The sequence below is a fragment of the Phacochoerus africanus genome, chromosome X (genome assembly GCF_016906955.1).
Source record: "Phacochoerus africanus isolate WHEZ1 chromosome X, ROS_Pafr_v1, whole genome shotgun sequence".
NCBI classification, from domain to species: Eukaryota; Metazoa; Chordata; class Mammalia; order Artiodactyla; family Suidae; genus Phacochoerus; species Phacochoerus africanus.
This window is the reverse complement of record NC_062560.1, coordinates 48,324,231-48,347,259: the sequence shown is the minus strand read 5'-3', so window position 1 is coordinate 48,347,259 and position 23,029 is coordinate 48,324,231. Positions and strand designations below refer to the sequence as shown.

Sequence of the window (23,029 nt, the reverse complement as noted above, 5' to 3'; positions counted from 1 at the left end):
GTGACACATGCTGTCTGAGCTTTGAGTGAGAACATGACACTGAGAGCCCAGCCTGCCGCATGCAGGCAGCTGTTAGCAGTTAGCTGGGACTTGGGCGGTGGTGTGGTTGAGGCCCAGGGAGATGAGGCTGTGGTGAGTTTCTGACCTTGTCCCCCGCCTCTGCCCTCCCCTGCCAGGTGGAAATGCTGGAGAGGAAGTATGGGGGCTCCTTCCTGAGCCGCAGGGCCGCCAGGACCATCCAGACAGCCTTCCGCCAGTACCGCATGAACAAAAACTTTGAGAGGCTCCGCAGTTCAGCTTCAGAGAGCCGCATGTCCCGCCGTATCATCCTTTCCAACATGCGGATGCAGTTCTCCTTTGAGGAATACGAGAAGGCACAGAATCCCGCGTACTTCGAGGGCAAGCCTGCCTCGCTGGACGAGGGTGCCATGGCTGGTGCCCGGAGCCACCGGCTTGAACGGGGGCTCCCCTATGGAGGCTCCTGTGGAGGGGGCATCGATGGTGGGGGAAGCTCCGTTACCACATCCGGAGAATTCTCTAATGACATCACAGAACTTGAGGACTCCTTCTCCAAACAGGTCAGCATCCCTGAAAGGGGCCTTGTCCTCCCCATCGCCGTGCTCTGGCAACTCCTACGCCTTTCCCCCTATACTCTGCAAACCGAACGAAGCTGCCCGACAAGCCTTTGATAGTAACAAATAGCTACCATCTGAGTAGGGACTTGTGAGGGTGATGGGGAAGAGTTGGCGAGGAAAAAAAAATGGTATCATATAAACAAGCAAGGTAAAAATCTGGGTGGATCGAACCCATAAGACCATCAATATTGTCACTCTTTGGAACATGAACCACTATCAGATTAAGGCCTAACAGGTGATGAGCTCCTACTCTGTGCCAGGTGCTGTATATGCTTCATAATGACCTGCGAGACGGGGGTCGTTATCCTGGTTTTACCGATAAAAGTGTGGCCAGGAGAGCGTGGCCCTGAGAGGTGAAGTGCCTTTTCCAAACTGGATGGGAACTCAGCTCTGTCTGGTTCCAAAGCCCACCACCTTTCCCCTTTCACCACCTCTCACACACCTCTGGGGGAGACAGATGAACCAGCCGGGATCCTGGTTCTCAAGGATCACCCAAGCCAGTAGGACATAGCAGGCATATGCACACGACTGTCTCCTGAAAGAGTGTGCTCAGAGTCGTGAGAAGGAATCACATTTGGTACCGTGGGAACCCAGAGGAGGGAGAGGAAACTTTCTTCCCTCCTTTCAGACTTTGTGAAAACAGCATTGGAGCTGGGCTTGAACAGTTAAGAGTTAGCAAGTTAAAGGTAGTCAGGAGAGTGTGGCTTGCATGGGCATCACATCAACAAAAGCAGGGAAGGGTGGGGATGTGACAGGCAGTGATAGTGGTGGGAGATTGTTCTAGCTTGGGGTGTGTTAGCATAGCTGATCAGGTACACATCCCAGTTCTGCTGTTTTCCGGCGGTGTGACCTTGGGCAAACTGATGAACCCCACTGAAACACAATCAATAGAATGGAGATAAGAAACCTTTTTAGAGCTGTTTGGAAGGGTCACTTCAGCTAGGCAGTATATCTGAAAGCACCTAGTACATGGTAGCTGCTAAGTGCATGATAGTTTCCTTCCTGAATCCAAGGAGGTATTTGGCAAAAATTGTTGAATGAGTGAATTAATGAAGGAAACCTTATAAAAGAAGAAATCATTCTGCTCTAATCTCTGTGATCTGGCCCTGCCATCAGCCTGGGCATGCTTCCCTGGAGTGAGTGAAGGGATGTGTGGGGCATGCGGGGGCAGGTAGAGGAAAAGAAAGAAGTATTAAAAGGAAGATCTAAATCACTCATCTATTCATTCATACAACACATTTAATTGAACATCTTTTCTGTGTCAAGAGATGTGTTGAGCTGAGCGCAAAAGAGAGAAACCTAGACTGGACCCATCTGTCAAGGGGGTAATGCAAGATTGGGCTCACAGTCTGGTGGAGACATCGGAGGAACCAGGCCTGGGCCCCACCATCAGCCTATTAGTTATCTACTGCTGCATAACGAATGATCCCCAAATTTAGTAGTTTAAAAATGAACGTAAAGACCGAACTTGAACCACAAAGATTTATTATCTCATATATAGTTTCTGAGGGCCAGGAATCTGAGAGCAGCTTGGCTGGTGGTTCTGGCTCAAGGTCTCTCACGAGGCTGCAATCAAGCAGTAGGGTGGGACTGTGGTCTCTGAAGACTTGATCGGGGCTGACTGGTCTGCTGCCAAGCTCACTCACTGTTGGCAGGAGGATTCAGGGCCTTACCACATGGGCCTCTCTATAGGACTGCTCATGGTGTGGCTTCCTTCAGAGTGAGGGGTCTGAGAGGGAGCGCAGCAATCGAGAGTGCTCAGGATGGAAGCTGCAGTCCTTCATCATCTAATCTCACCAGTGACATCCCATCACCTCTGCCAGATACCGTCAGTGCCACAGACCAACCTCGGGCAGGTGTGGTACAGGAGGGTGCGAGTACTGGGAGGTGGGGATTATTAGGGGCCAGTTTGGAGGCTAGATACCAGTGGAAGGCAGAGTTACCAGCTGTGGTCCAGATTCTCAAGGCAAAATATTATGAATTACCTAAGAGAACCAGACAGAGGACTCCAGGAGCCCAGAAGAAGCTGGAATTTGAGTTTACCCTGGTGAATGGCAGAGGCAGGGACGTGGATCAAGGAGGAGGTGGCATTTGGCTTGGGTCTCTATGGACATGAAGGAAGTATTGAGAGAAGGGAACTTGTGGGCTTTCCTCTCAGCTCCTGTGAGCTCGCAGTGGCTCCCTGGGAGTTATTTTATATCCTGCAGAGAATCTGTGGAGGTGAGGGAGGGGAAGCCATCTTCTTGGCTGCCTCACCAGGAAGCTTTCCCCTTTTGCTTTGCCTCCCTCCCTCATTCCCACCCTTCCACCATCCCACCATCCCTCATCTTTCCTTCCTTTACACAGGTAAAGTCTCTGGCTGAATCCATTGACGAGGCCTTGAACTGCCACCCATCGGGGCCCATGTCTGAGGAGCCGGGGTCAGCCCAGCTGGAGAAGCGAGAATCGAAGGAACAGCAAGAGGACAGCTCGGCCACATCCTTCAGTGACCTTCCCCTCTACTTGGATGACCCAGTCCCCCCACCATCCCCTGAGCGACTGCCCAGCACAGAGCCCCCACCCCAGGGCCGGCCCGAATTCTGGGCCCCGGCCCCTCTCCCACCAGTTCCTCCGCCAGTGCCACCAGGGACCCGGGAAGATGGTAGCCGTGAGGAAGGCACTCGCAGGGGTCCTGGGTGCTTGGAATGCCGGGATTTCCGGCTGAGGGCTGCCCACCTTCCCCTGCTTACCATCGAGCCTCCTAGTGACAGCTCCGTGGACCTGAGTGACCGCTCAGATCGCGGCTCTGTCCACCGTCAGCTGGTGTATGAGGCTGATGGCTGCAGCCCCCATGGGACCCTGAAGCACAAGGGGCCACCAGGCAGGGCCCCGATCCCACACCGCCACTACCCAGCCCCGGAGGGCCCAGCCCCAGCCCCACCAGGGCCCCTGCCCCCAGCCCCCAACAGTGGCACTGGGCCCAGTGGTGTGGCTGGGGGTCGGAGGTTGGGGAAGTGTGAGGCAGCAGGCGAGAACTCTGATGGTGGAGATAACGAGAGCCTTGAGAGCTCCAGCAATTCCAACGAGACCATCAACTGCAGCTCTGGCTCCTCTTCGAGGGACAGCCTGAGGGAGCCTCCCGCCACCGGCCTGTGCAAGCAAACTTACCAGCGGGAGACCAGGCACAGCTGGGACTCCCCAGCCTTCAACAACGATGTGGTGCAGAGGCGGCACTACAGGATTGGCCTCAACCTCTTCAATAAGTACGTGCTCCCATTACTAGCCCCTAGCCCCTTCCTCCTCTCTGCTGTGGGCACTTTGACCCCTGGAGGCAGTGATCCTGCTGCCGCCATCCTCTCATCTTCTGAATGGTGTTTCTCTCCAGCAGCTCAGGGAAAAGGATTGGCCACAGGGTGGCAGGAGTAGAAAGCTTCCCCCCAACCCATGAGAGGTAGTTCTGATCCTAGTACTGCTTCTGACTGGCTGTGTCATCTTGGGTGAGATGCTCCCCTCTCTGGGCCCTAGCTCGCTGTCTATAGGATGGATTCTGAATCTTAGGTTGCCTACCTTCGCTTTTTGGTGGGGAGGTGATGTGGTGGTTAAAGGACCCTGCTCTGAGAAACAGGAGAACTTGGACCAGATTCACTGGGTAGCCCTGGGCAAGGTGTGTTCCTTCCTTGGGTTTCAGTGTTTCTCTCTATTAACTCGCAGGATGTGGCTATTTGAGGTGCTGGGGGCAGGGTACTGTGCTGGACTAGTCAGTGACCGGGACCAAGGTCTTTCTAGGTACCTAGTCCTATGCCAGGTGCTGCTTAGCAGTGGAATGGAAGTGTGACATTTGATTAGAAAATGAGGAGTTCCTGTTGTGGCTCAGCGGGTTAAGAACCCTACTAGTATCCATGTGGGTGCGGGTTCGATCTCTGTCCTTGCTCAGGGGGTTAAAGATCTGGCGTTGCCGCAATCTTCGGCATAGGTCGCAGATGTTGTTTGAATCTGGCGTGGCTGTGGCATAGGCATAGGCCAGCAGTTGCAGCTCCAATTCGACTCCTAGCCTGGGAACTTTTTGCTAAAAAGGAAAAAAAAAAGATTAGAAAATGAATGCCTTACATCTTTGTAGCCTATTAGACACGGCCACCTATATTTAGATCTCACAATAACTCAGCAAGGTGGGTAGTAGTGTCCTATTTTATAGAGAAGAAACTGAAGCTTGGAGAAGTTAAGAGAATTGTCCCCAAGTCACGCATGGTAAGTGACGGATCTGAGACTCTGATGGCACCAAAGTCTTCTAGATTCTAGCCTCATGGGGCCCTAAGGCTCTGGGGTTCAAATATGGGACCACTCAGACCTAGATATAGCCTAGTGGGAAGTAAGGAGCAGCATGTCCACAGACACACTCACAGAGGCCGGGTGATAACCAGTCTGGGTGGTATGTAAGATGCAGACAAAGCAATCTTTTCATGCTTTCCTACTCTGAGGGTCTGTGACTCAGAGAGAAGAGCTTAGCCTGGAGCTGAGTCCTTCTCCCAGGGGTCCTCTGTGCCTGTAGGGAATATCAAAGTTCCTGGCGTAGAGCAGACTCTCATTAGATCTTAATTTTCTTTCAAAGGCCATGACTGGACCCAAAATTAGTTCAAGGAATGGGACAGAGGGAGTTCCCATCGTGCTCAGCGGAAATGAATCTGACTGGTATCCATGAGGACGCGGGTTCGATGCCTGGCCTCACTTATTGGGCCGGGGATCTGGTGTTGCTTTGAGCTGTGGGTGTAGGTTGCAGCTCGGATCCCGCGTTGCTGTGGCTCTGGTGTAGGCCAGCAGCTGTAGCTCCGATTCAACTTCTAGCCTGGGAACGTCCAGATACCGCAGGTGTGGCCCTAAAAAGCAAGCAAACAAAAAACCGGAATGGGTCAGAGGGCAGAGTTCCAGGAGGACAGTAGTCATCTCATATGCCTCCCCTCTTTCTGCAGGAAGCCAGAGAAGGGTATCCAGTATCTGATCGAGCGGGGCTTCCTGTCAGACACACCAGTGGGAGTGGCTCACTTCATCCTGGAACGGAAAGGCCTGAGCCGGCAGATGATAGGGGAATTCCTAGGGAACCGGCAGAAGCAGTTCAACCGAGATGTGTTGGAGTGAGGACCCCAGGCTGGGGCAGGCTGGGCCAGGGGTTCCTGGAAAAAGAAGGCAGGAGGGAGGGAAGGGGCAGCCTGTCTTTGTTGCTCAGATAAACTTTGCAAAACAGGATGAATAGACCTTCCTGCTCCCCTGTCCCTCTGCCCTAAAGAGATCTGATCTCTCTTGACTCTAATCCTAAAGTCTTCCGGGTAGCCCCAGGCAAGGCATACTTGTCCGATGGCCTGCTTTGAACCTCAGTTTTCCCATCCCTGATATGAATGGGTTAATGGAACAGACCCTTAGTAACCATGTGTCTGGCCTGGATTTTCTGGGATGGATGCCATTGCAAACGTTCCATCTTCATAAGTACCAAGCAAGTCCAGATTTTGGAGGTCTCTCTGTGGAGATATTTGTTCATTGGAGAAGATCAGGGTGGGTCAGAGGTTTTCTGCAGGGGAATTGAGTGTCACACCACCTTCTTTGGTCCTCAGCTGTGTGGTGGATGAGATGGACTTCTCCTCCATGGATTTGGATGATGCACTCCGGAAGTTCCAGTCCCATATCCGGGTTCAAGGCGAGGCCCAGAAAGTGGAGCGACTCATCGAAGCCTTCAGGTGTGCTTGCTACCCCATCCTGCAGCTGCCCTTCCTTACTTTGGGGGGCAGTATAGGATGTGTCTACAAGTCACCTCTCTGGGCCTCGTACTTGCCTTACCAGAAAATGGAAATTAGAAATCCCATCTTGGGAGTTCCCATTGTGGCACAGTGGAAACAAATCTGACTAGTATCCATGAGGATGCGGGTTCAATCCCTGGCCTCGCTCAGTGGGTTGGGATCTGGCTTTGCAGTGAGCTGTGGTGTAGGTCACAGATGCAGCTCAGGTCCCGTGTTGCTGTGGCTGTGGTGTAGGCCAGCAGCCATAGCTCCAATTTGACCCCTAGCCTGGGAACTCCCAAATGCCGTGGTATGGCTCTAAAAAGCAAAAAAGAGAAAGAAAGAAAGAAAGAAAGAAAGAAAGAAAGAAAGAAAGAAAGAAAGAAAGAAAGAAAGAAAGAAGGAAAAGAAAGAAAGGAAAAGAAAGATTTGGAGTTCCCGTCGTGGCGCAGTGGTTAACGAATCCGACTAGGAACCATGAGGTCGCGGGTTCGGTCCCTGCCCTTGCTCAGTGGGTTAAGGATCCAGCATTGCGTGAGCTGTGGTGTAGGTTGCAGACACGGCTCGGATCCTGCGTTGCTGTGGCTCTGGCGTAGGCCAGTGGCTACAGCTCCGATTGGACCCCTAACCTGGGAACCTCCATATGTCGTGGGAGCGGCCCAAAGAAATAGCAAAAAGACAAAAAAAAAAAAAGAAAGAAAAAAGAAAGATTGATTCTATCTTGCAATAGGATCAGAGACAATGTGCCTAAAGTATCCAGCTCATGGAGTTTTTGTCATGGCTCAGCAGAGACGAGTCTGACTAGCATCCATGAGGACGCAGGTTCAATCCCCAGCCTTGCTCAGTGGGTTAAGGATCCAGCATTGCTATGAGCTGTGGTGTAGGTCGAAGATGTGGCTCAGATCTGGCATAGCTATGGCTGGGGTGTGGGCCAGCAGCTGTAGCTCCGATTCAACCCTTGGTCTGGGAACCTCCATATGCCATGGGTGTGGCTCTAAAAAAAAGGACAAATAAAGTATCCAGCTTGGCATCTGGAACATGGGGATCCAATTAAGTGATGACAACATGAGCAACAACTAATGTTTGCTGAGCACTCACCAGGTATAGGGTACTGAGCTGGACACTTTACATGATTATTTTACCGAATGCTCACAACGGCCTGGTGAGGTAGGTGCTTGTATTATTACTCCCATTTTGCAGATGAGAAATTGGAAGTTTAGAGAACTTAAGTAACTTGCCCAGGGTCATACCAGGATTTGAACACAAGTGTATCTGACTCTATGACCTGGGCCCTTAACTATTATCCTCCTCTTTGACTGCTTCAGGGATTGGGCATTTCAGACCTGTGTATAAATCCTGGCTCCACCACTTTGGGTGTTTTTAGAGGAGAAGCAGAAGTTACTGAGAACTTGTTTCCCAACATGGGGGAAGGATTCGCTTTGTAGTCAGAAAGATCTAGATTTTCATCCTGGTTTCATCACTTAGCAGCTCTATTACCTTGGGTGAGTTACCTTACCACTTTGGGCCTCAGTCACTTCACCTGTAAAATGGGGCTGCTGATAGTCACCTTGCAGGACTGTGATAGGATGACATGAGGCAATGTCCATAAACCCCCTGGCAAAGCTCCGTGAAAGGTAACCGTTGTTATTTATACCTACTAGTCTTGAGGAAACTCTAAAGACAGAGGACAGACCCAAAGGGTTTGGGGGTATGTCTCAGAGGAGAGAGTTGGTGGTGTCAGGTGGGAGGATGGTGAGTAGGTGGAGATTACTGGTGCCTGACTGTGGTCCTGACCCTTCTTGCCCTGCAGCCAGCGGTACTGTGTGTGTAACCCAGCCCTCGTGCGCCAGTTCCGGAATCCAGACACCATTTTCATCCTTGCTTTTGCCATCATCCTCCTCAATACTGACATGTACAGTCCCAGCGTCAAGGCTGAACGCAAGATGAAACTAGATGACTTCATCAAGAACCTGAGAGGTGACCCTAGGCCTCCCCATCACCTTTTCCTCTTTCGCCTGGGAAGGGCAAGTGGGCTGGGTAGTGGGAGTGGGGAAGGATGAGGGAGATCACATCTGCTCCCTGGAAATTTTTTTTTAATTTATTGTTATTGATTTACAACATCCTGTCAATTTCTGCTGTATAGCAAAGTGACCCAGTCATACATATATATATATACATCATGGTCTATCCCAAAAGACTGGATATAGTTCCCTCATTGCTTATCTATTCTAAATATAATAGTTTGCACCTACTAACCCCACACTCCCAGTCCACCCCACTCCCTCTCTTCTCCCCCTTGCCAACCATAAGTCTGTTCTCTGTCTGTGAGTCTGTTTCTTTCCCTCTTTCTTTCTTTCTTTTTTGGCTGCCCTGTGGCATATGGAGTTCTTGGACCCATGATCAGATCCAAGCCACAGTTGCAACCTAAGCCACAGCTGCAACAACACTGGATCTTTAACCCACCGTGCCGGGCCAGGGATCAAGCCTGTGTCCCAGGGCTCCCAAGACACTGTCGATCCCGTTGCACCATAGAGGGAACTCCCTGTTTCTATTTTGTAGATAGTTTCATCTGTGCCATATTTTAGATCCCACATATAAGTGCTCTCATATGGTATTTGTCTTTATCTTTCTGTCTTACTTCATTTAGTATGAGAATCTCTAGTTCCATCCATGTTGTGGCAAATGGTATTATTTTGTTAATTTTTTATGGCCGAGTAGTATTCCATCATATATATATACCACATCTTCTTAATCCATTCATCTCTCAATGTGCTTGCTGGAAATTAACCTCACTTTCTGCCAAGGCTGGATAGTCCTACAGCAGTCACTTGCTAATTCACTTGAATAGTCATTTGTCCATTCACTCATTCCCTTACCGAATATTGACTGAGCAACACCCGAATAGGAGCTAAAAGCCCTGGCTCTCATAGAACTTACACTAATTCACTCAGTCACTCATCATTCCCTCTCTCCCTCCCTTCATTTATGCCCATAAAGACTCATTTAATTATTTTAGGCACCCTTTTCTCCAGTTGTGCATTCATTTATTCACTCCACCAACCAGCCATCCAGGTAGCTGACACTGAGTGCCTCATGTGTGCCCGTCCCTGTGACGGGTGCCGAGGACCATGGAGGGGCATCTACCGCAGTCTCTGCCCCAAGAGGGCTCCTGGTTTGTGGGAGAGACTGTCTAATAGTACAAGATAACCCAGCACAGACAGGAAGCAAATTGTGATGTCAGGTAGGCCAAAAGTACAGTCAGAGCTCAGAGAAGGGGGCGCCCACCTCCAACATGCTTCCTTGAGGAACCGGTATTTTCATTTTAAGGTGGGTCTTGAAAGCACAGATAATGTGACTGAATGGTGATAGAGGAGGCTTACTTAGCAGGAAGAATAACAAAGGCATAGAGGTAGGAAAGCGTAAAGTTGTTTGGGGAACAGTCCAGAGTGGGTGGACAATCCAGATGGGAAGGTCAGTTGAAACCAGCATTTGAGGGCCTTGAGTGCCAGATGAAAGATGTTGCTTTAACCTTTTTTCTCAGTTTATTGTATTGATGTCAAGCCCTGCCTCTCATCAAAGAGCAGCCTACTAAAAAATGGCACAGATGTTAGAATTACTTATTTATTTAGTCGTTTTAGGGTGGCACCTACGGCATATGGAAGGTCTCAGGCTAGGGGTCAAATTGGAGCTGCAGCTTCTGACCTATACCACAACCACAGCAATGCCAGATCCGAGCCATGTCTGCGACTTACACCACAGCCCACGGCAAGGCCGGATCATTTAACCTGCTGAGTAAGGCCAGGGATCGAACTCACGTTCTCATGGATGCTAGTCGGTTTGTTACTGCTGAGCCACATCGGGAACTCCTCGAATTATTTAAACCAAAACGAAAGGTGGAAGTATAATTGAAGAAAAACAAACAGACAAGGCAAATTTGCTGACTGTTGGGGTTTGCATGATTGGGCTATAAGCTCTCTGGCAGCTGAGGTGGAAAGGCTGTTCCTTTAGCACCTGGTGTCCAAGGAGGAGGCATGGCATTTCCAAAGGAGAAAACATTTTCTCTAGCAGAAGGTTAGAGAGAAGAGTGAGTGGGTTTCACTCAGCAGCCACTCAGGAGTGGAGAGGGAGTTAAACAGATCAGAGGCCATCTGGAGCTGTCTTTCAGAATCCTGCCATTAGTCATACATTTGTTCATTCATTCATTTCGTCCATTCTCCCTTCCCCTCCTCGTTTCTGTGTTTGTATGTGTGTATACATATTATTTATATACACACACATATACATATTTTATATGTATGTATGTATATCTTCCCCCCTCCAATTATTAAGTAAATAAGCAAACAAGTGAAATAAAAACCTGCTCATTCCAAAAATTTTACAAATATAAAAAATTATTTAGGAGTTCCCATTGTGGCCCAGTGGTAACGAATCTGACTAGTATCCCTGGGAATGTGAGTTCACAGCTGCTGCTTGGATTCAGTCCCTGGCCTGGGAACTTCCATATGCCTTGGGTGCATCTATTTAAGAAGAAAAAATAGAAAAAATTTAACCATCCAGGAGTTCCCGTTGTGGCTCAGCAGATTAAGAACCTGACATAGTGTCCATGAGGATGCAGGTTCAATCCCTGGCCTTGTTCACTAAGTTAAACATCTGGCATTGTTGCAAACTGCAGTGTGGGTCACATCTGCGGCTCAGATACTGTGTTGTTGTGGCTGTGGCTGTGGCTGTGGCCGGCAGCTGCAGCTATGATTCAACCCCTGGTCTGGGAACTTCTTTATGCAGCAGGTGCAGCCCTAAAAAGAAAAGAAAAAAAGTAATAAAATAAAAAATTTAACCATCCTAAATCCTGCCTCTTAGAGGCAGCCATGGTGGATATTTTGGTGTATTCTAGCCTTTTTTCCTGTGCATATGTAACTTTTTATTCAGTTAAGATTATGCTGTCCATGAAATTTATTATCCTATTCTCTTCATTTACTTTGTGACAGGAATTTTTTCATGATTTTTTCGGTAAACATCAAATCTTTAATAGCTGTAAATTATTAAATGGATATACTCAGTTTTACTTAACTATTCCTGTGCTGTTAGAACTTGGGTCATTTCAAATTTTTCCCATAAGTGCATTTGTACATATATCTTTGCGCATATTTCTGAATAATTCCATAGGGTGAATTCTTTGAAGAGGAATCACTGAATATTTAGGCTTGCCAAACTACCTTCCAAAATATTTATGTTAATATATATATGCCCACTTCCCTGAACTCTTACTAACACTGGATATTATCATTTAACGTTATTTTTACTAGTTAGAAAGGCCAAAAAAAAAAAAAAAAGTCTGTTTCCATCACAGTGTGCTCTAAGTTGTTTAGGCAAAATTCCCACCCAGGAGTTCCTGCTGTGGCACAGTGGGTTAAGAATCCAACTACAGTGGCTCGGGTCACTGCAGAGGCACACGTTCGAATCCCCAGCCAGGCACAGTGGGTTAAAGGATCTGGTATTGCCGCAGCTATAGCATAGGTCACAGCTGTGGATCAGATTCAATCCAGTCCCTGACCCGGGAACCTCCATATGCTGCAGGTGCAGCTGTTAAAAAAAAAAAAAAATCCCCATCCTGGGGTAGAAAGCAACTGAATGTGGGGTGTTGTGGAGAATCCCTGCCACCCCTCCCCACTTTTATGCTCTGTATTCCTGTGTATGCCCTCCACCCAGGAGTTGACAATGGTGAAGACATCCCCCGAGACCTGCTGGTAGGCATTTACCAGCGCATCCAGGGGCGTGAACTACGCACCAATGATGACCACGTGTCCCAGGTGCAGGCTGTGGAGCGCATGATTGTGGGCAAGAAACCGGTAAGTGCCTTTGGGAGGCTGCAGAGGGGACAGGGTTTGGGTGGGGAATCTGTGCCCTTCTCTGAGTCCCAGGCTCCCCTCAACTGCCAAATGGAGTGGGTGGTGATGCATTCCTCACGGGCGTGGAGGGTCAGATGGGGTGAGATGCTTTATGGGGATACATCTAGCACCTTGCAGGGCATATTGCGGGTGCTATATAAATATTAGCATTCTTCTCACCTCTAGTTTTGCTTGTCCATCCAAGTAAGCAGCCAAGATAATAGTTCACGGATGGCCAAAGCCAAGAACGCACTCTAATCTTTCTAATCAACAAACATTTATGGATGCCTTTTCACTGAGCCCAGCATTTCACTTGGCAGTGGTGACACAGATATGAATCTGATGTGGTCTCTGGCCTTAGAAGTACTCACGGACCTGGTGGGGAGTGTCAGACAAAGACACAATATCTTTGCCTTAGGAGTTCCCTTGTGGCTCAGTGGGTTAAGAACCTGACTAGTATCCATGAGGATGCAGGTTTCAATCCCTGGCCTCACTCTTTGGGTTAAGGATCTGGTGTTACTGCAAGCTGTGGTGTTGGTCGCAGACACAGCTCAGATCTGGTGTTACTGCAGCTGTGGTATAGGCTTCAGCTGCAGCTCAGATTCCACCCCTACCCTGGGAGCTTCCACATACCACAGGTGCAGCCCTAAAAAGAAAAAAACAAAAAACCTTTGCCTTAGAGTTAGGTTAGTTTAGGGGAGAGGTCATTTTCATTCTCCCTGGGCTGATCAGGAATGGCTTCTTGGAAGAGAGAACCCTGGAAGTGAGATTTGGAGGAGGGGTAGAGTGTGGCCATACAGAGCTCAGAGAGAAAGGCATTCCAGACAGAGAGAGAGCCGCAGGGACAAAGATAAGCATAGGCTCCTTGTCACGGAGTGACAGTGATATGGACCAGAGGTGAACTTCCTCTTGCAGTGAATGTTAAGATGCCTAAAGCTGGTGGGCTGGCCTTGCTGATACCTTATTTCTTCATGCCCGTCCAGGTCCTGTCTCTTCCTCACCGCCGACTGGTTTGCTGCTGCCAGCTCTATGAGGTGCCAGATCCAAACCGCCCTCAGAGGCTGGGGTTGCATCAGCGGGAGGTCTTCCTCTTCAACGATCTCCTTGTGGTATGAGCACTGAGGGGAGGAGAAGGAGGGAAAGTGATGAGCTTGACCTAGGGTCTGGGGTGAACCATGTTAACACTGGTAGGTGGAGGCGTGACGGGTAAGGAGCCCTGCCATGTGATCTGGGTGCCTCTGCCCCTCCTTTCCTTCGCCACTTGGAGGATCCCTTTGGAAGTAGTGACAGCCACACGAGGGCAGAAAATGTGAGGACCAGGGCTGATGACTGGCTTACAATCTGGGAAATGAGAGAAAATGTCCCTGCGCATCTCAGTAGCCCCGAGGGTTGGCTGGAGGAAGGTAAACCTGTATCCTGGGGTCTGTCTGAAACCTGCTGGTGGTCAGGATGCTTGAAGTGATTCTTAAAACCGAGCTTATCACCAGGGTAGATGTGTCTTTTAGAGCTGGGACTCTTAGGAGTCTGCAAGTGATAAGAGAAGTTTGGGGGTCTTCTGTTCAGCCTCTTTCCCAAGGCAGGAGCCAGCTTCCTCTGCTTGCACAAGTGCAGGCACAGAAGGCTGCCTTCCTCCAAGGAAGCTCTGACTGCTAGAATCTGTCTCCCAATGGTTTTCCTCCAATAACCTTCACTCAGCTGCCCTTGGGATCACTGAGACCAACTGTTCTCCCTCTGCTCTGAGACAGCTCCTGAGGGGTTTGAGGACAGTGACCTATCCTCCCTTCATCTTCTCTCCTTTTTTTTTTTTTTTTTTGCTTTTTAGGGCCACACCTGCAGCATATGGAAGTTCCCAGGCTAGGGGCTGAATGGGAGCCGTAGCCGCTGGCTTACCCCATCAGCCACAGTATCACTGGATCTAAGCCGCATCTGCGACCTACATCGCAGCTCATGGCAACGCCGGATCCTTAACCCACTGAGTGAGGCCAGGGATCGAACCCACGTCCTCATGGATACTAGTCGGGTTCATTACTGCTAAGCTACCATGGAAACTCCTTGGTCTTCTCTCCTTTAGAGCAGGTCTCTCAACCTTGGCACTGTTGACATTTGGGGCAGATAATACTTTGTTGTGGGAGCTGTCCTGTGCATTGGGGCAGGTGTAGCAGCATCCCTGGTCTTTACTTACTAGATAGCAGTAGCGCTCTTTCAACTAAAAACGTCTCCAGACAGTGCTGAATGTCCCCTGGGGGCAGAGTCACCCCTTGTTGAGAATTGCTGCTTTAGATGAAGCCCCTCCAATGCCCTGAGCCTTAATTTCCTTTTCTGTGGGGAAGACCTAATCCCTATCTCGGGGTTGTCAAGGGGATGAAATAAGAGGTCAGAGGTGGACTAGCTTAACCCAGAGGAGGACCTGGCCCACACAGGTGCTGAGTGAATGTTTCACCATCCATTGTGCGCTGACACCTATGGGTGTCCAGCCCTGTGCTAGGCTCTGGGTTCACAGAGATGAGGGAGACTTGGCCCTTGTTCTGGGGAGCCCACAGTCCAAAGGGCTAAGAAGATGCTTCACCTGTGTACTGTAAGCATCCTGAGATAGGATAATGTCCTTTGAAACAACACTTGCAGATGGTCTGAAGTGTTTATAACCCATGTTAGCTGAATCTGGAGTACCCAAGTACTTGATAAAGACCTTGGGTTGTTGAGAAGACTCGTTAACTCTATACATTGGTTTATTGGAGATTGCTAATGTCGATGGGTCTGGTTGAGGTGGGCGAGACGCATGAAAACTAGATTCCCCTGGGCACCGCCAGTCCAGCAATCACACACTCAGAGCGCTCTCCTAAAGCCTCATGGTGAAAGACACTGAACCAGCACTCTGGAAGCTCAGAGAATGGGGTGGGGTGGGAGAGGGTGTCTATGTGACATGTTAGAACAGGCTTCCTAGAGGGAGCAGCATTAAGTTAGTTCCTGTTAAAAATCCTAAGTGCCTGTTGCGCATCATCATTATATCAGGAACTTGCATTTTTCTCCCGTCTCTCCTGTTCTGCTCTGCAAGCTTCAGTTCTCCCCAACTTGTGGGTATGTGTGTTTGTGCGTACATGTCTGTTTGTGGTGGTGGGAGGGGAGGACAGCTACAAGAAATAGGTGCCATGTGGAAATTCCCCACCCCAAACCCTGCCTCTTGTCTTTTTCCCACCCCTGCCAAAGGTCACCAAAATTTTCCAGAAGAAGAAGATCTTGGTGACGTACAGCTTCCGTCAGTCCTTTCCTCTAGTGGAAATGCACATGCAGCTCTTCCAGAATTCATGTGAGTCCCTTTTTGGATCCCAGCATCCCAACAGTCTTTGCCTTGCCCCCCCCCCCCCCCCCCCCCCGCCCCACGCACCCCATGCTCATCCTTCCTCCACACCAACCTCTCCTTCTTGGACTCCTTTATAACTGGGCTAAGGTCTCCAAAGCACCTACTTGGTCCCGAGATGCAAGGCAGGCCAGGGTGGAGTATGACTTGGGTCTCTGCCCTGGGAAGCTCATGGTCTGGCAGAGAACCTCAGCACGTACGTTTTCTGGTGGGCCGGAGAGATGGTGATCCCGCGGCGCATTGAAGGACTGAGCCAGAGGAGCTTTGATGGGTGGCCTTCTGGGCAGCAGAAGCAATGTGAGTAGAGGCAGAGGTGTGAAGGAAGGGGTTCCAGAGAGCAGCAAGAGTTCAGTCTGCGTTTATACCTGGGGTGTAAGGAAGTACCAGGGCCATGACTCCCAAGAGTTTGGGGGCTTTGGAGCAAAGCGGAGCTGCTGCTGCTGCTTATGCAGAGAAGAGGCTGGATCAGAATTGGACATGAGAAAAATTATTTCACGTATGAGCCACTTTGCTTCAGTTCTGACAGAGGTACCTCACCTCCCCCTTCCACACAGATTACCAGTTTGGGATCAAGTTGCTGTCGGCGGTACCCGGCGGGGAGCGCAAAGTCCTCATCATCTTCAATGCCCCCAGCCTCCAGGACCGGCTGCGCTTCACATCTGACCTGCGCGAGTCCATTGCTGAGGTGCAAGAGATGGAGAAATACCGGGTGGAGTGTGAGTAGCCCAGCCACGTCTCCTTCCTCGTCGCCTGAGACCATGCCTTGCAGACACTGGGAATCTTGTCCTTTGTAAAGCTCAGAGTTGAGGGTTAGCTTGTCCAACCTTCCTGCCCTCATTCCAGGAACGCTTCAGCCTCTGCTTGAATACCTGGAGTGGTGAGGGGCTCATTACCTCTCAACCTCAAATTATTATTCCAAGCCCTCATTTTGAGCCAACTCTTCATTCTATTGAAAGGCAGCAGGGAGAAGAATCAGGGTATTGGAGGTAGGAGTCGTGGTTTCAGATCCCAGGTATGCTACTTATTATCTGGGTGAACTGGGGCCTGTTGCCTGACTCTCTGAGCCCCGATTTCCTCCTACATGGAATTGAGGTGGTGAAATCCTCTTCATAGAGATGTGGAGATTTCAATGGGATAAGGTGGAGAATTTATCCTACATGTTTTGTTTTGTTTGTCTTTTCTGCGGCATATGGAGGTTCCCAGGCTAGGGGTCTAATCAGAGCTGTAGCCTCCAGCCTACACCACAGCTACAGCAACGCCAGATCTGAGCCTCATCTGTGACCTACGCCACAGCTCACGGGAACGCCAGATCCTTAACCCACAGAGCGAGACAAAGGATCGAACCTGCATCTTCATGGTTTCTAGTCGAATTCATTAACCACTGCGCCACGACGGGAACTCCGATTTATCCTACATGTTCATTGGACATGTGTGTTGAACATCCTAGGTGTCCAACAAATGCCACTCCCCTTCCCAGCCTCTCTTCTCTCCACACATTCTGCATCCCAAACTGAGTTCCGGTGGACCCATCCTCCTGGCCTTCAGGGACTACCTTGAACCATTTCAATCCTATATAATGGAAATTAATAGGAGTTCCCATCGTGGCTCAGCGGTAACGAACCCGACTGGTATCTGTGAGGATGTGAGTTCGATCCCTGGCCTCGCTCAGTGGGTTAAAGGACCCAGTGTTGCTGTGAGCTGTGGTATAGGTCGCAGATGTGGCTTGGATCCTGCGTTGCTGTGGCTGTGGCGTAGGCCAGCAGCTGCAGTTCCAATTGGACAGCTAGCTTGGGAACTTCTATGTACCGTGGGTGCAGCCCTAAAAGGCAAAGAAAGAACAGAAAATAGGGATTACATCTCATTCCTCCCAGTGCCCTCTACGTTTTCTCTTCTCAGGCTAAGCAGTGGAAGTTAAGTAATACCGTATTAAGGAAAAAGAGGCAGGTAGAGAGAGACAGAGACAGAGAGAGACAGAGGCAGCTGACAGCTCCTTGGTGAGAGGCCTTCACAGCTTCAGGGTCTGCTCTGCTCCTCAGCAAGGCAGGGACACTCATTCAGCTCACCAGATCCTTGAGACCCTGGAGACCTTCTGAGAGAGGGGTGAGCATGCTAGGCTGAGGGGAGGGCGATAAGTAGAAGTCTCTGTGACCTCCACAGGGAGGCACAGGCTCTGACCTGCTTCCAGGGTGTGGGCTCCCCCATTTCCAGCTGTATGACTCTGGGCAAGCTCTGTGTTTCTTCCTCTGAAAGCTGTGGCTGCTCATACTTACCTCTGAACTGGTGTGAGGATTGAGAGATCAGATATGCATCGCCCCCAGCACACTGCTGGCACATAAAAGAGGATCTGATTCCTGTTGCTTTTCTGCTCCTGTCCTTCCAGGAGCCCCCTGCTCTGGAGCAAGGTATCTGAGAATGGAGCAGGCTCTGGAATGACTGACTGCCTCTTGCCATAGGCTTGAAGGGCCTTCCTGCCCCTCCTGGGAACAAAGCAGCCGCTGTAACACTCTGTTTTGAAAGGCAGGAGTGGTTTGGGAGACTAGGCAGGGGAGGGGAGATGCAAGGGGACACGAGCTGGAGGAGCAGGCACCGAGAGGGACAAGGGAAGATTGAACCAGAGGAGATGATGCATGAAGGGCTGGGCGCTGCAAGACTTAGGAGATGTAACTGAGGTTGGCTGTCCAGGGGGCAGAGCAGGACTCTAGTTTAGATTTTTGGCTATCTAGAGCGATTGAGGAGACGGGAGGCTCAAAGAGGGCTGGGGTCAGTCAGGTGGCCTCTCACTCCTGTCCCTGACCTTTGCTTCATGTCTCCCCCCACTGCCACGCAGCGGAGCTGGAGAAGCAGAAAGGTCTGATGCGGCCTAACGCCTCACAGCCCGGAGGGGCCAAGGACTCCGTGAATGGCACACTGGCCCGAAGCAGCCTGGAGGACACGTATGGGGCAGGCGATGGGCTCAAACGGGGCGCGCTCAGCAGTTCCCTGCGAGATCTCTCTGATGCAGGCAAGTCTCCCGGGGCCCCCTGCCCTGGCTGGGGAGCCACGGGACTGGGTGTCCTCTTTGCCTCCTATCACTGACTGCCAGCCTTCCTTGCACCCGCCACACATGCACACACCCTGCCTTCATCCAGAGCCCTGGGCACCACGCCGCAGGGGGCCTGGGAACCAGGTCAGAACAGGTGGAGCCCAGGGTTTGGGCCAGGGAGTGCAAAGTGGGGCCACAGTCTCAGCCCCCCTCTCTCTCTCTCTCTCTCTTGCCGCTCCACCTCTCCTCTCTTTCCTCTTCTGTCTCTCCTCCTCCTCCTCCTCCTCCTCCTCCTCCATCTTTTCCTCCTCTCGCTCCTCCTTCTCCACCTCTCCTCCTCCCCACCTCCCCCTCTTCAATGGGGGAAAGGGAATAGGGGTGTCTGTCCCCGGGAGGGGCCCAGACCTGGTGCCCAGCTCTGGAGCCCAGCAGGGTGGGGAGGGGGGGTTGCTGCTCTGACGCTGGGCTCCTTGCTTGTGGGTGCAGGGAAGCGGGGGCGGCGTAACAGCGTGGGATCGCTGGACAGCACCATCGAAGTAAGTGCCAGCTCCTGCCCCACTCGTCCTCTGCATGAGCCCTGCCCCCGCCACCCGTGGAGCCCCAGAGGAGGAGGGGACCAGTTGCTCCCCCCTCTTCCCTGCCGGGACCCCTGCGGCTGCCTCTCCCAGCCAACCACTCTCTCCATCTGTCCTCAACTCTGTCTGTCCTCACTCTGCCTGTCTCTCAGTCTGTCTTCCACTCTCCCAAGCCCCCTCTCAACCCCAGGGCCGACTCCGAGTAGTGATGTCTTTGGAGTTGGGCCGAGAGAAGCTCTTACCGCCAAGTCCTGCTCTTTGAGCCTGTGCAAGTCACTCTGTCTCTCTGGGCCTAACGTGCTCCCTGCCTGCAAAGTGGGGATGAGGAGGCGGTACTGCTAATTCTTCCTCTCCCAGCTGAGGCTCAGATGAGATAGTGGATGTGACAGCAGAGCTCTGCAAGCTGGGGTGCTCCATGTACAAGTACAGGACTGTGACTTGGTTTTCATTATGCCGTGGGGGGTCCTGTCTCCCCAGCTCCAGCCCTCAGGGACCGGGTGGAGTGTAGGGTTGGGGGTTTAGGACATCTAGACTGGCCTGACTTCCCCCCCTCCCCCCTTCCAGGGGTCTGTTATTAGCAGTCCACGCCCTCACCAGAGGATGCCACCTCCGCCCCCACCCCCGCCGCCAGAGGAGTACAAGAGCCAGAGGCCCGTCTCCAACTCCTCATCCTTCCTGGGCTCCCTATTTGGAAGCAAGCGGGGCAAGGGGCCCTTCCAGATGCCACCACCGCCAGCAGGCCAGGCCTCTGCCTCCTCTTCATCTGCTTCTTCCACCCACCACCACCACCACCACCACCACCATGGTCACAGCCACGGTGGCCTGGGGGTGCTACCTGATGGGCAGTCCAAGCTCCAGGCCCTGCATGCCCAGTATTGCCAAGGACCAGGCCCGGCCCCACCGCCCTACCTCCCACCCCAGCAACCCCCTCTCCCCCCTCCACCTCAGCAGCCCCCGCCCCTGCCACAGCTGGGCTCCATTCCACCACCTCCCGCCTCGGCTCCTCCTGTGGGGCCACATCGCCACTTTCACGCCCATGGCCCAGTCCCAGGCCCCCAGCACTATACCTTGGGCCGGCCAGGCAGAGCTCCCAGACGGGGGGCCGGAGGACACCCTCAGTTTGCTCCACACGGCCGCCACCCCCTGCACCAGCCCACCTCCCCATTGCCCCTGTACAGTCCTGCCCCCCAGCACCCTCCCGCCCATAAACAGGGCCCCAAGCACTTCATCTTCAGCCACCACCCACAGATGATGCCAGCAGCAGGGGCCACTGGGGGCCCTGGATCCCGGCCACCAGGGGGCTCCTACTCCCACCCCCACCACCCCCAGTCACCCTTGTCACCGCACTCACCCATCCCACCCCACCCCTCTTACCCACCCCTGCCCCCACCCTCACCCCACACCCCGCACTCGCCCCTGCCGCCCACCTCCCCCCATGGTCCACTGCACGCCTCGGGGCCCCCTGGCACGGCCAACCCACCCACTGCAAACCCCAAGGCCAAGCCAAGCCGGATCAGCACCGTGGTCTGATGAACGGAGAGTGTGAGCTGGGGACTAGGGAGGTCTGGGGAATCCGCAGGAGAGGGCCCTCGCACCCTCTCCGCTTCCTCAGTTTTTCCAAAATATATATAGACATAGAAATGTCCTCCTCCCCACTTCCTCCCTGCCTCGGGACCCCTCCTCTAACCCCCAACAGTCTCCATGGGGTTTCCTTCCAGATTCTAGGCTCCTTGCCACTTGAAGCCTGAATGCAGGGCTCTCGAGCTCTGGGGAGTGGTGAGGACCTTTCGGAAATCCTTGTCCTCTTTTTCCTCTCCTCACCCTCCCCCCTCCTCTCCCCAGAGGTCTAGTTGGGGTGGCCTCAGACCTCCGAGCCGGTGTGAGCTCCCCCGTCAGCTCTGGCTGGTAGGGAAGGGCAATGAAGGCGAAGGCTTCCCCAGGGCGCCTCTGGCCGCGTGGGGGCTAGGAGGGAGCTCTGTAGAGTTGTGGCCAAACCTCAGCTGGCTCGGCCCTCTCTCTGACCTCAGGGCCAGGCCACCCACCTCCTCCATGTGTGTCGTCGTCTCCACCTGCTGGAGGATGTGGAGTGTCAGTGCACTTGGTGGGTGGGCCCCCACTTCTGCTGGTCCCCAGGACAGGCAGGGCTTCCTCTTCTGGAGCCAATCTCTGCCCTGTCTTCCGTGGGCCCCAGCCCAGACCTCTTCAGCTTCAGGACCTTGCCTCTCCTTGCAACGTTCCTATCCTGATCAAAGTCCAGACAGGTTTGGGGTGGGGGGCTCAGGTCTGGGATGAGAAGGGCGCGCTGCCCTCCCTCACCCATGTTGCATGCCCCCCATCCCCTTACACCTACCCCCACCTACAGCTGAAGACAATGCACTTTACAGATATTGCCCACACACACCTCGCTGGGGCAGGGCACCCAGCATCAGCCCTGGGGAGAGGGGCTCCCAGAGGGCCACCACGAGCCTGAGATGTCCTTCCTGAGGCAGAGATGGAAGCCATCAGAGCAGGGGCTGGGAGCCAGGATGCCTGAGTCCTTCTGTCCGTCAAACTCTCCGCTGCCTCTCCAGCCCCTTTACAGCCCTGTTTATTTATTATAAATATATTTTTTACAAGCCCCAGCTCCTCTTCTTGCCCCGCATATCCAGCTCCTTTCTCAGCTCCTGCCTCCCTCTCCCCTCTCCACCATGGGCTGCAGTACAAACAGACAGACAGACCCTGGCTGTATGAAGGGCCAGGGACCCCAGGGCTTGGGGGCGGGGGAGGGCAGCAGTGGGAGGGGCTGTATGGAGAGGAGCTGGGGTTTAGGCATTGTCTTTTTTCCTCCTTGTACATAAGAATGTATATTTGATGCCTCATAAAAGACCTTGTGCTCACCTCCCGCCTCTGCCTCCTACTTGTGCCCCCTCCCCCCACAGCGGAGCCCCGGAAGAGAGAGGCCTTAGCCCAGGGAGGTGAAGTGCTGATGGTGGAAGCTCAGGCAGCTGGGTGGGTGAGATGCTGTGGGTGGGTGGGTGGGAGTTGGGATGAGGGACGTTTTCCTGTTTCATTAACGATCCGTGTGACAGAGTTGCAAGGGTCTGGGCGTTGAAGCTGATCCAATTCAAATTGTGGGGTTTTCCCTTCCTAGTGCACTCAGGAAAGGCACTCTCTCTGAGTCTCCATTTCCTCAGTTTAAAATGGGGTGATAAGCCATTGCCACACAGGGTTGTGATGATGGCGTGAAGTGACAAGTGTCCCGCAGCCAGCATGGGGTAGGTGCTCAGCAAGTTAGTTCCCTTCTCGTTCTTTCACAGGTTGGATACTTCCTCTACGCTTGTGGTATCTATTCTCACCCTTCCTGTGGCTGGCCTGGCTTTGCCCTGGAGCCCTCCCCCGCTCCCCACAGCTGGCCACATTTCTGTCCTTAAGGGCATGATGGGTGGGGGTGGGGGTGGGGGGGTGACCTGGGCCAGGAAGCTGGGGCTAGAATCATTCATTTTAAGAGCTCTGTGTAAGATGGGAGTTCCCACTGTGGTGCAGCAGAAATGAATCTGACTAGTATCCATAAGGATGTGGGTTTGATCCCGGGCCTCTTTCAGTGGGTCGGGGATCCAGTGTTGCCATGAACTGTGGCGTAGGTTGCAGATGGGGCTTGGATCCTGTGTTGCTGTGGCTGTGGCATACACTGGCACCTGCAGCTCTGATCCAATTTGATCCCTAGCCTGGGAACCTCCATATGCCGTGGGTGCGGCCCTAAGAAAAAAAAAAAAAAGCCGAGCTCTAGAGCTCTGTCTATGTATTTGGGATGTTAGATAACAAGTAGCTGGGCTCCCT

At 52.3% G+C, this 23,029-nt stretch overlaps 1 protein-coding gene across 10 annotated transcripts in view; it reads left to right on the top strand.

Moving 5' to 3' along the window:
- Positions 1–22,089, top strand: part of IQSEC2 (IQ motif and Sec7 domain ArfGEF 2) — an 84,202-nt gene extending 62,113 nt beyond the window's left edge. For 4 of the 10 annotated variants that reach the window (XM_047764338.1, XM_047764335.1, XM_047764340.1 and 1 more), the window contains 13 exons: positions 177–578; positions 2,982–3,877; positions 5,579–5,740; positions 6,215–6,337; positions 8,187–8,353; positions 12,083–12,222; positions 13,245–13,370; positions 15,466–15,565; positions 15,785–15,913; positions 16,171–16,332; positions 18,444–18,617; positions 19,125–19,174; positions 19,778–22,089. In XM_047764338.1, coding sequence (XP_047620294.1) covers positions 177–578; positions 2,982–3,877; positions 5,579–5,740; positions 6,215–6,337; positions 8,187–8,353; positions 12,083–12,222; positions 13,245–13,370; positions 15,466–15,565; positions 15,785–15,913; positions 16,171–16,332; positions 18,444–18,617; positions 19,125–19,174; positions 19,778–20,743 — 3,597 coding nt within the window. In that variant the 3' untranslated portion in view covers positions 20,744–22,089. The remainder of the gene's footprint in view (positions 1–176; positions 579–2,981; positions 3,878–5,578; positions 5,741–6,214; positions 6,338–8,186; positions 8,354–12,082; positions 12,223–13,244; positions 13,371–15,465; positions 15,566–15,784; positions 15,914–16,170; positions 16,333–18,443; positions 18,618–19,124; positions 19,175–19,777) is intronic. The other 6 variants (XM_047764337.1, XM_047764336.1, XM_047764341.1 and 3 more) reach the window with 4 other exon arrangements.
- The last annotated feature ends 940 nt before the right edge of the window (positions 22,090–23,029 follow it).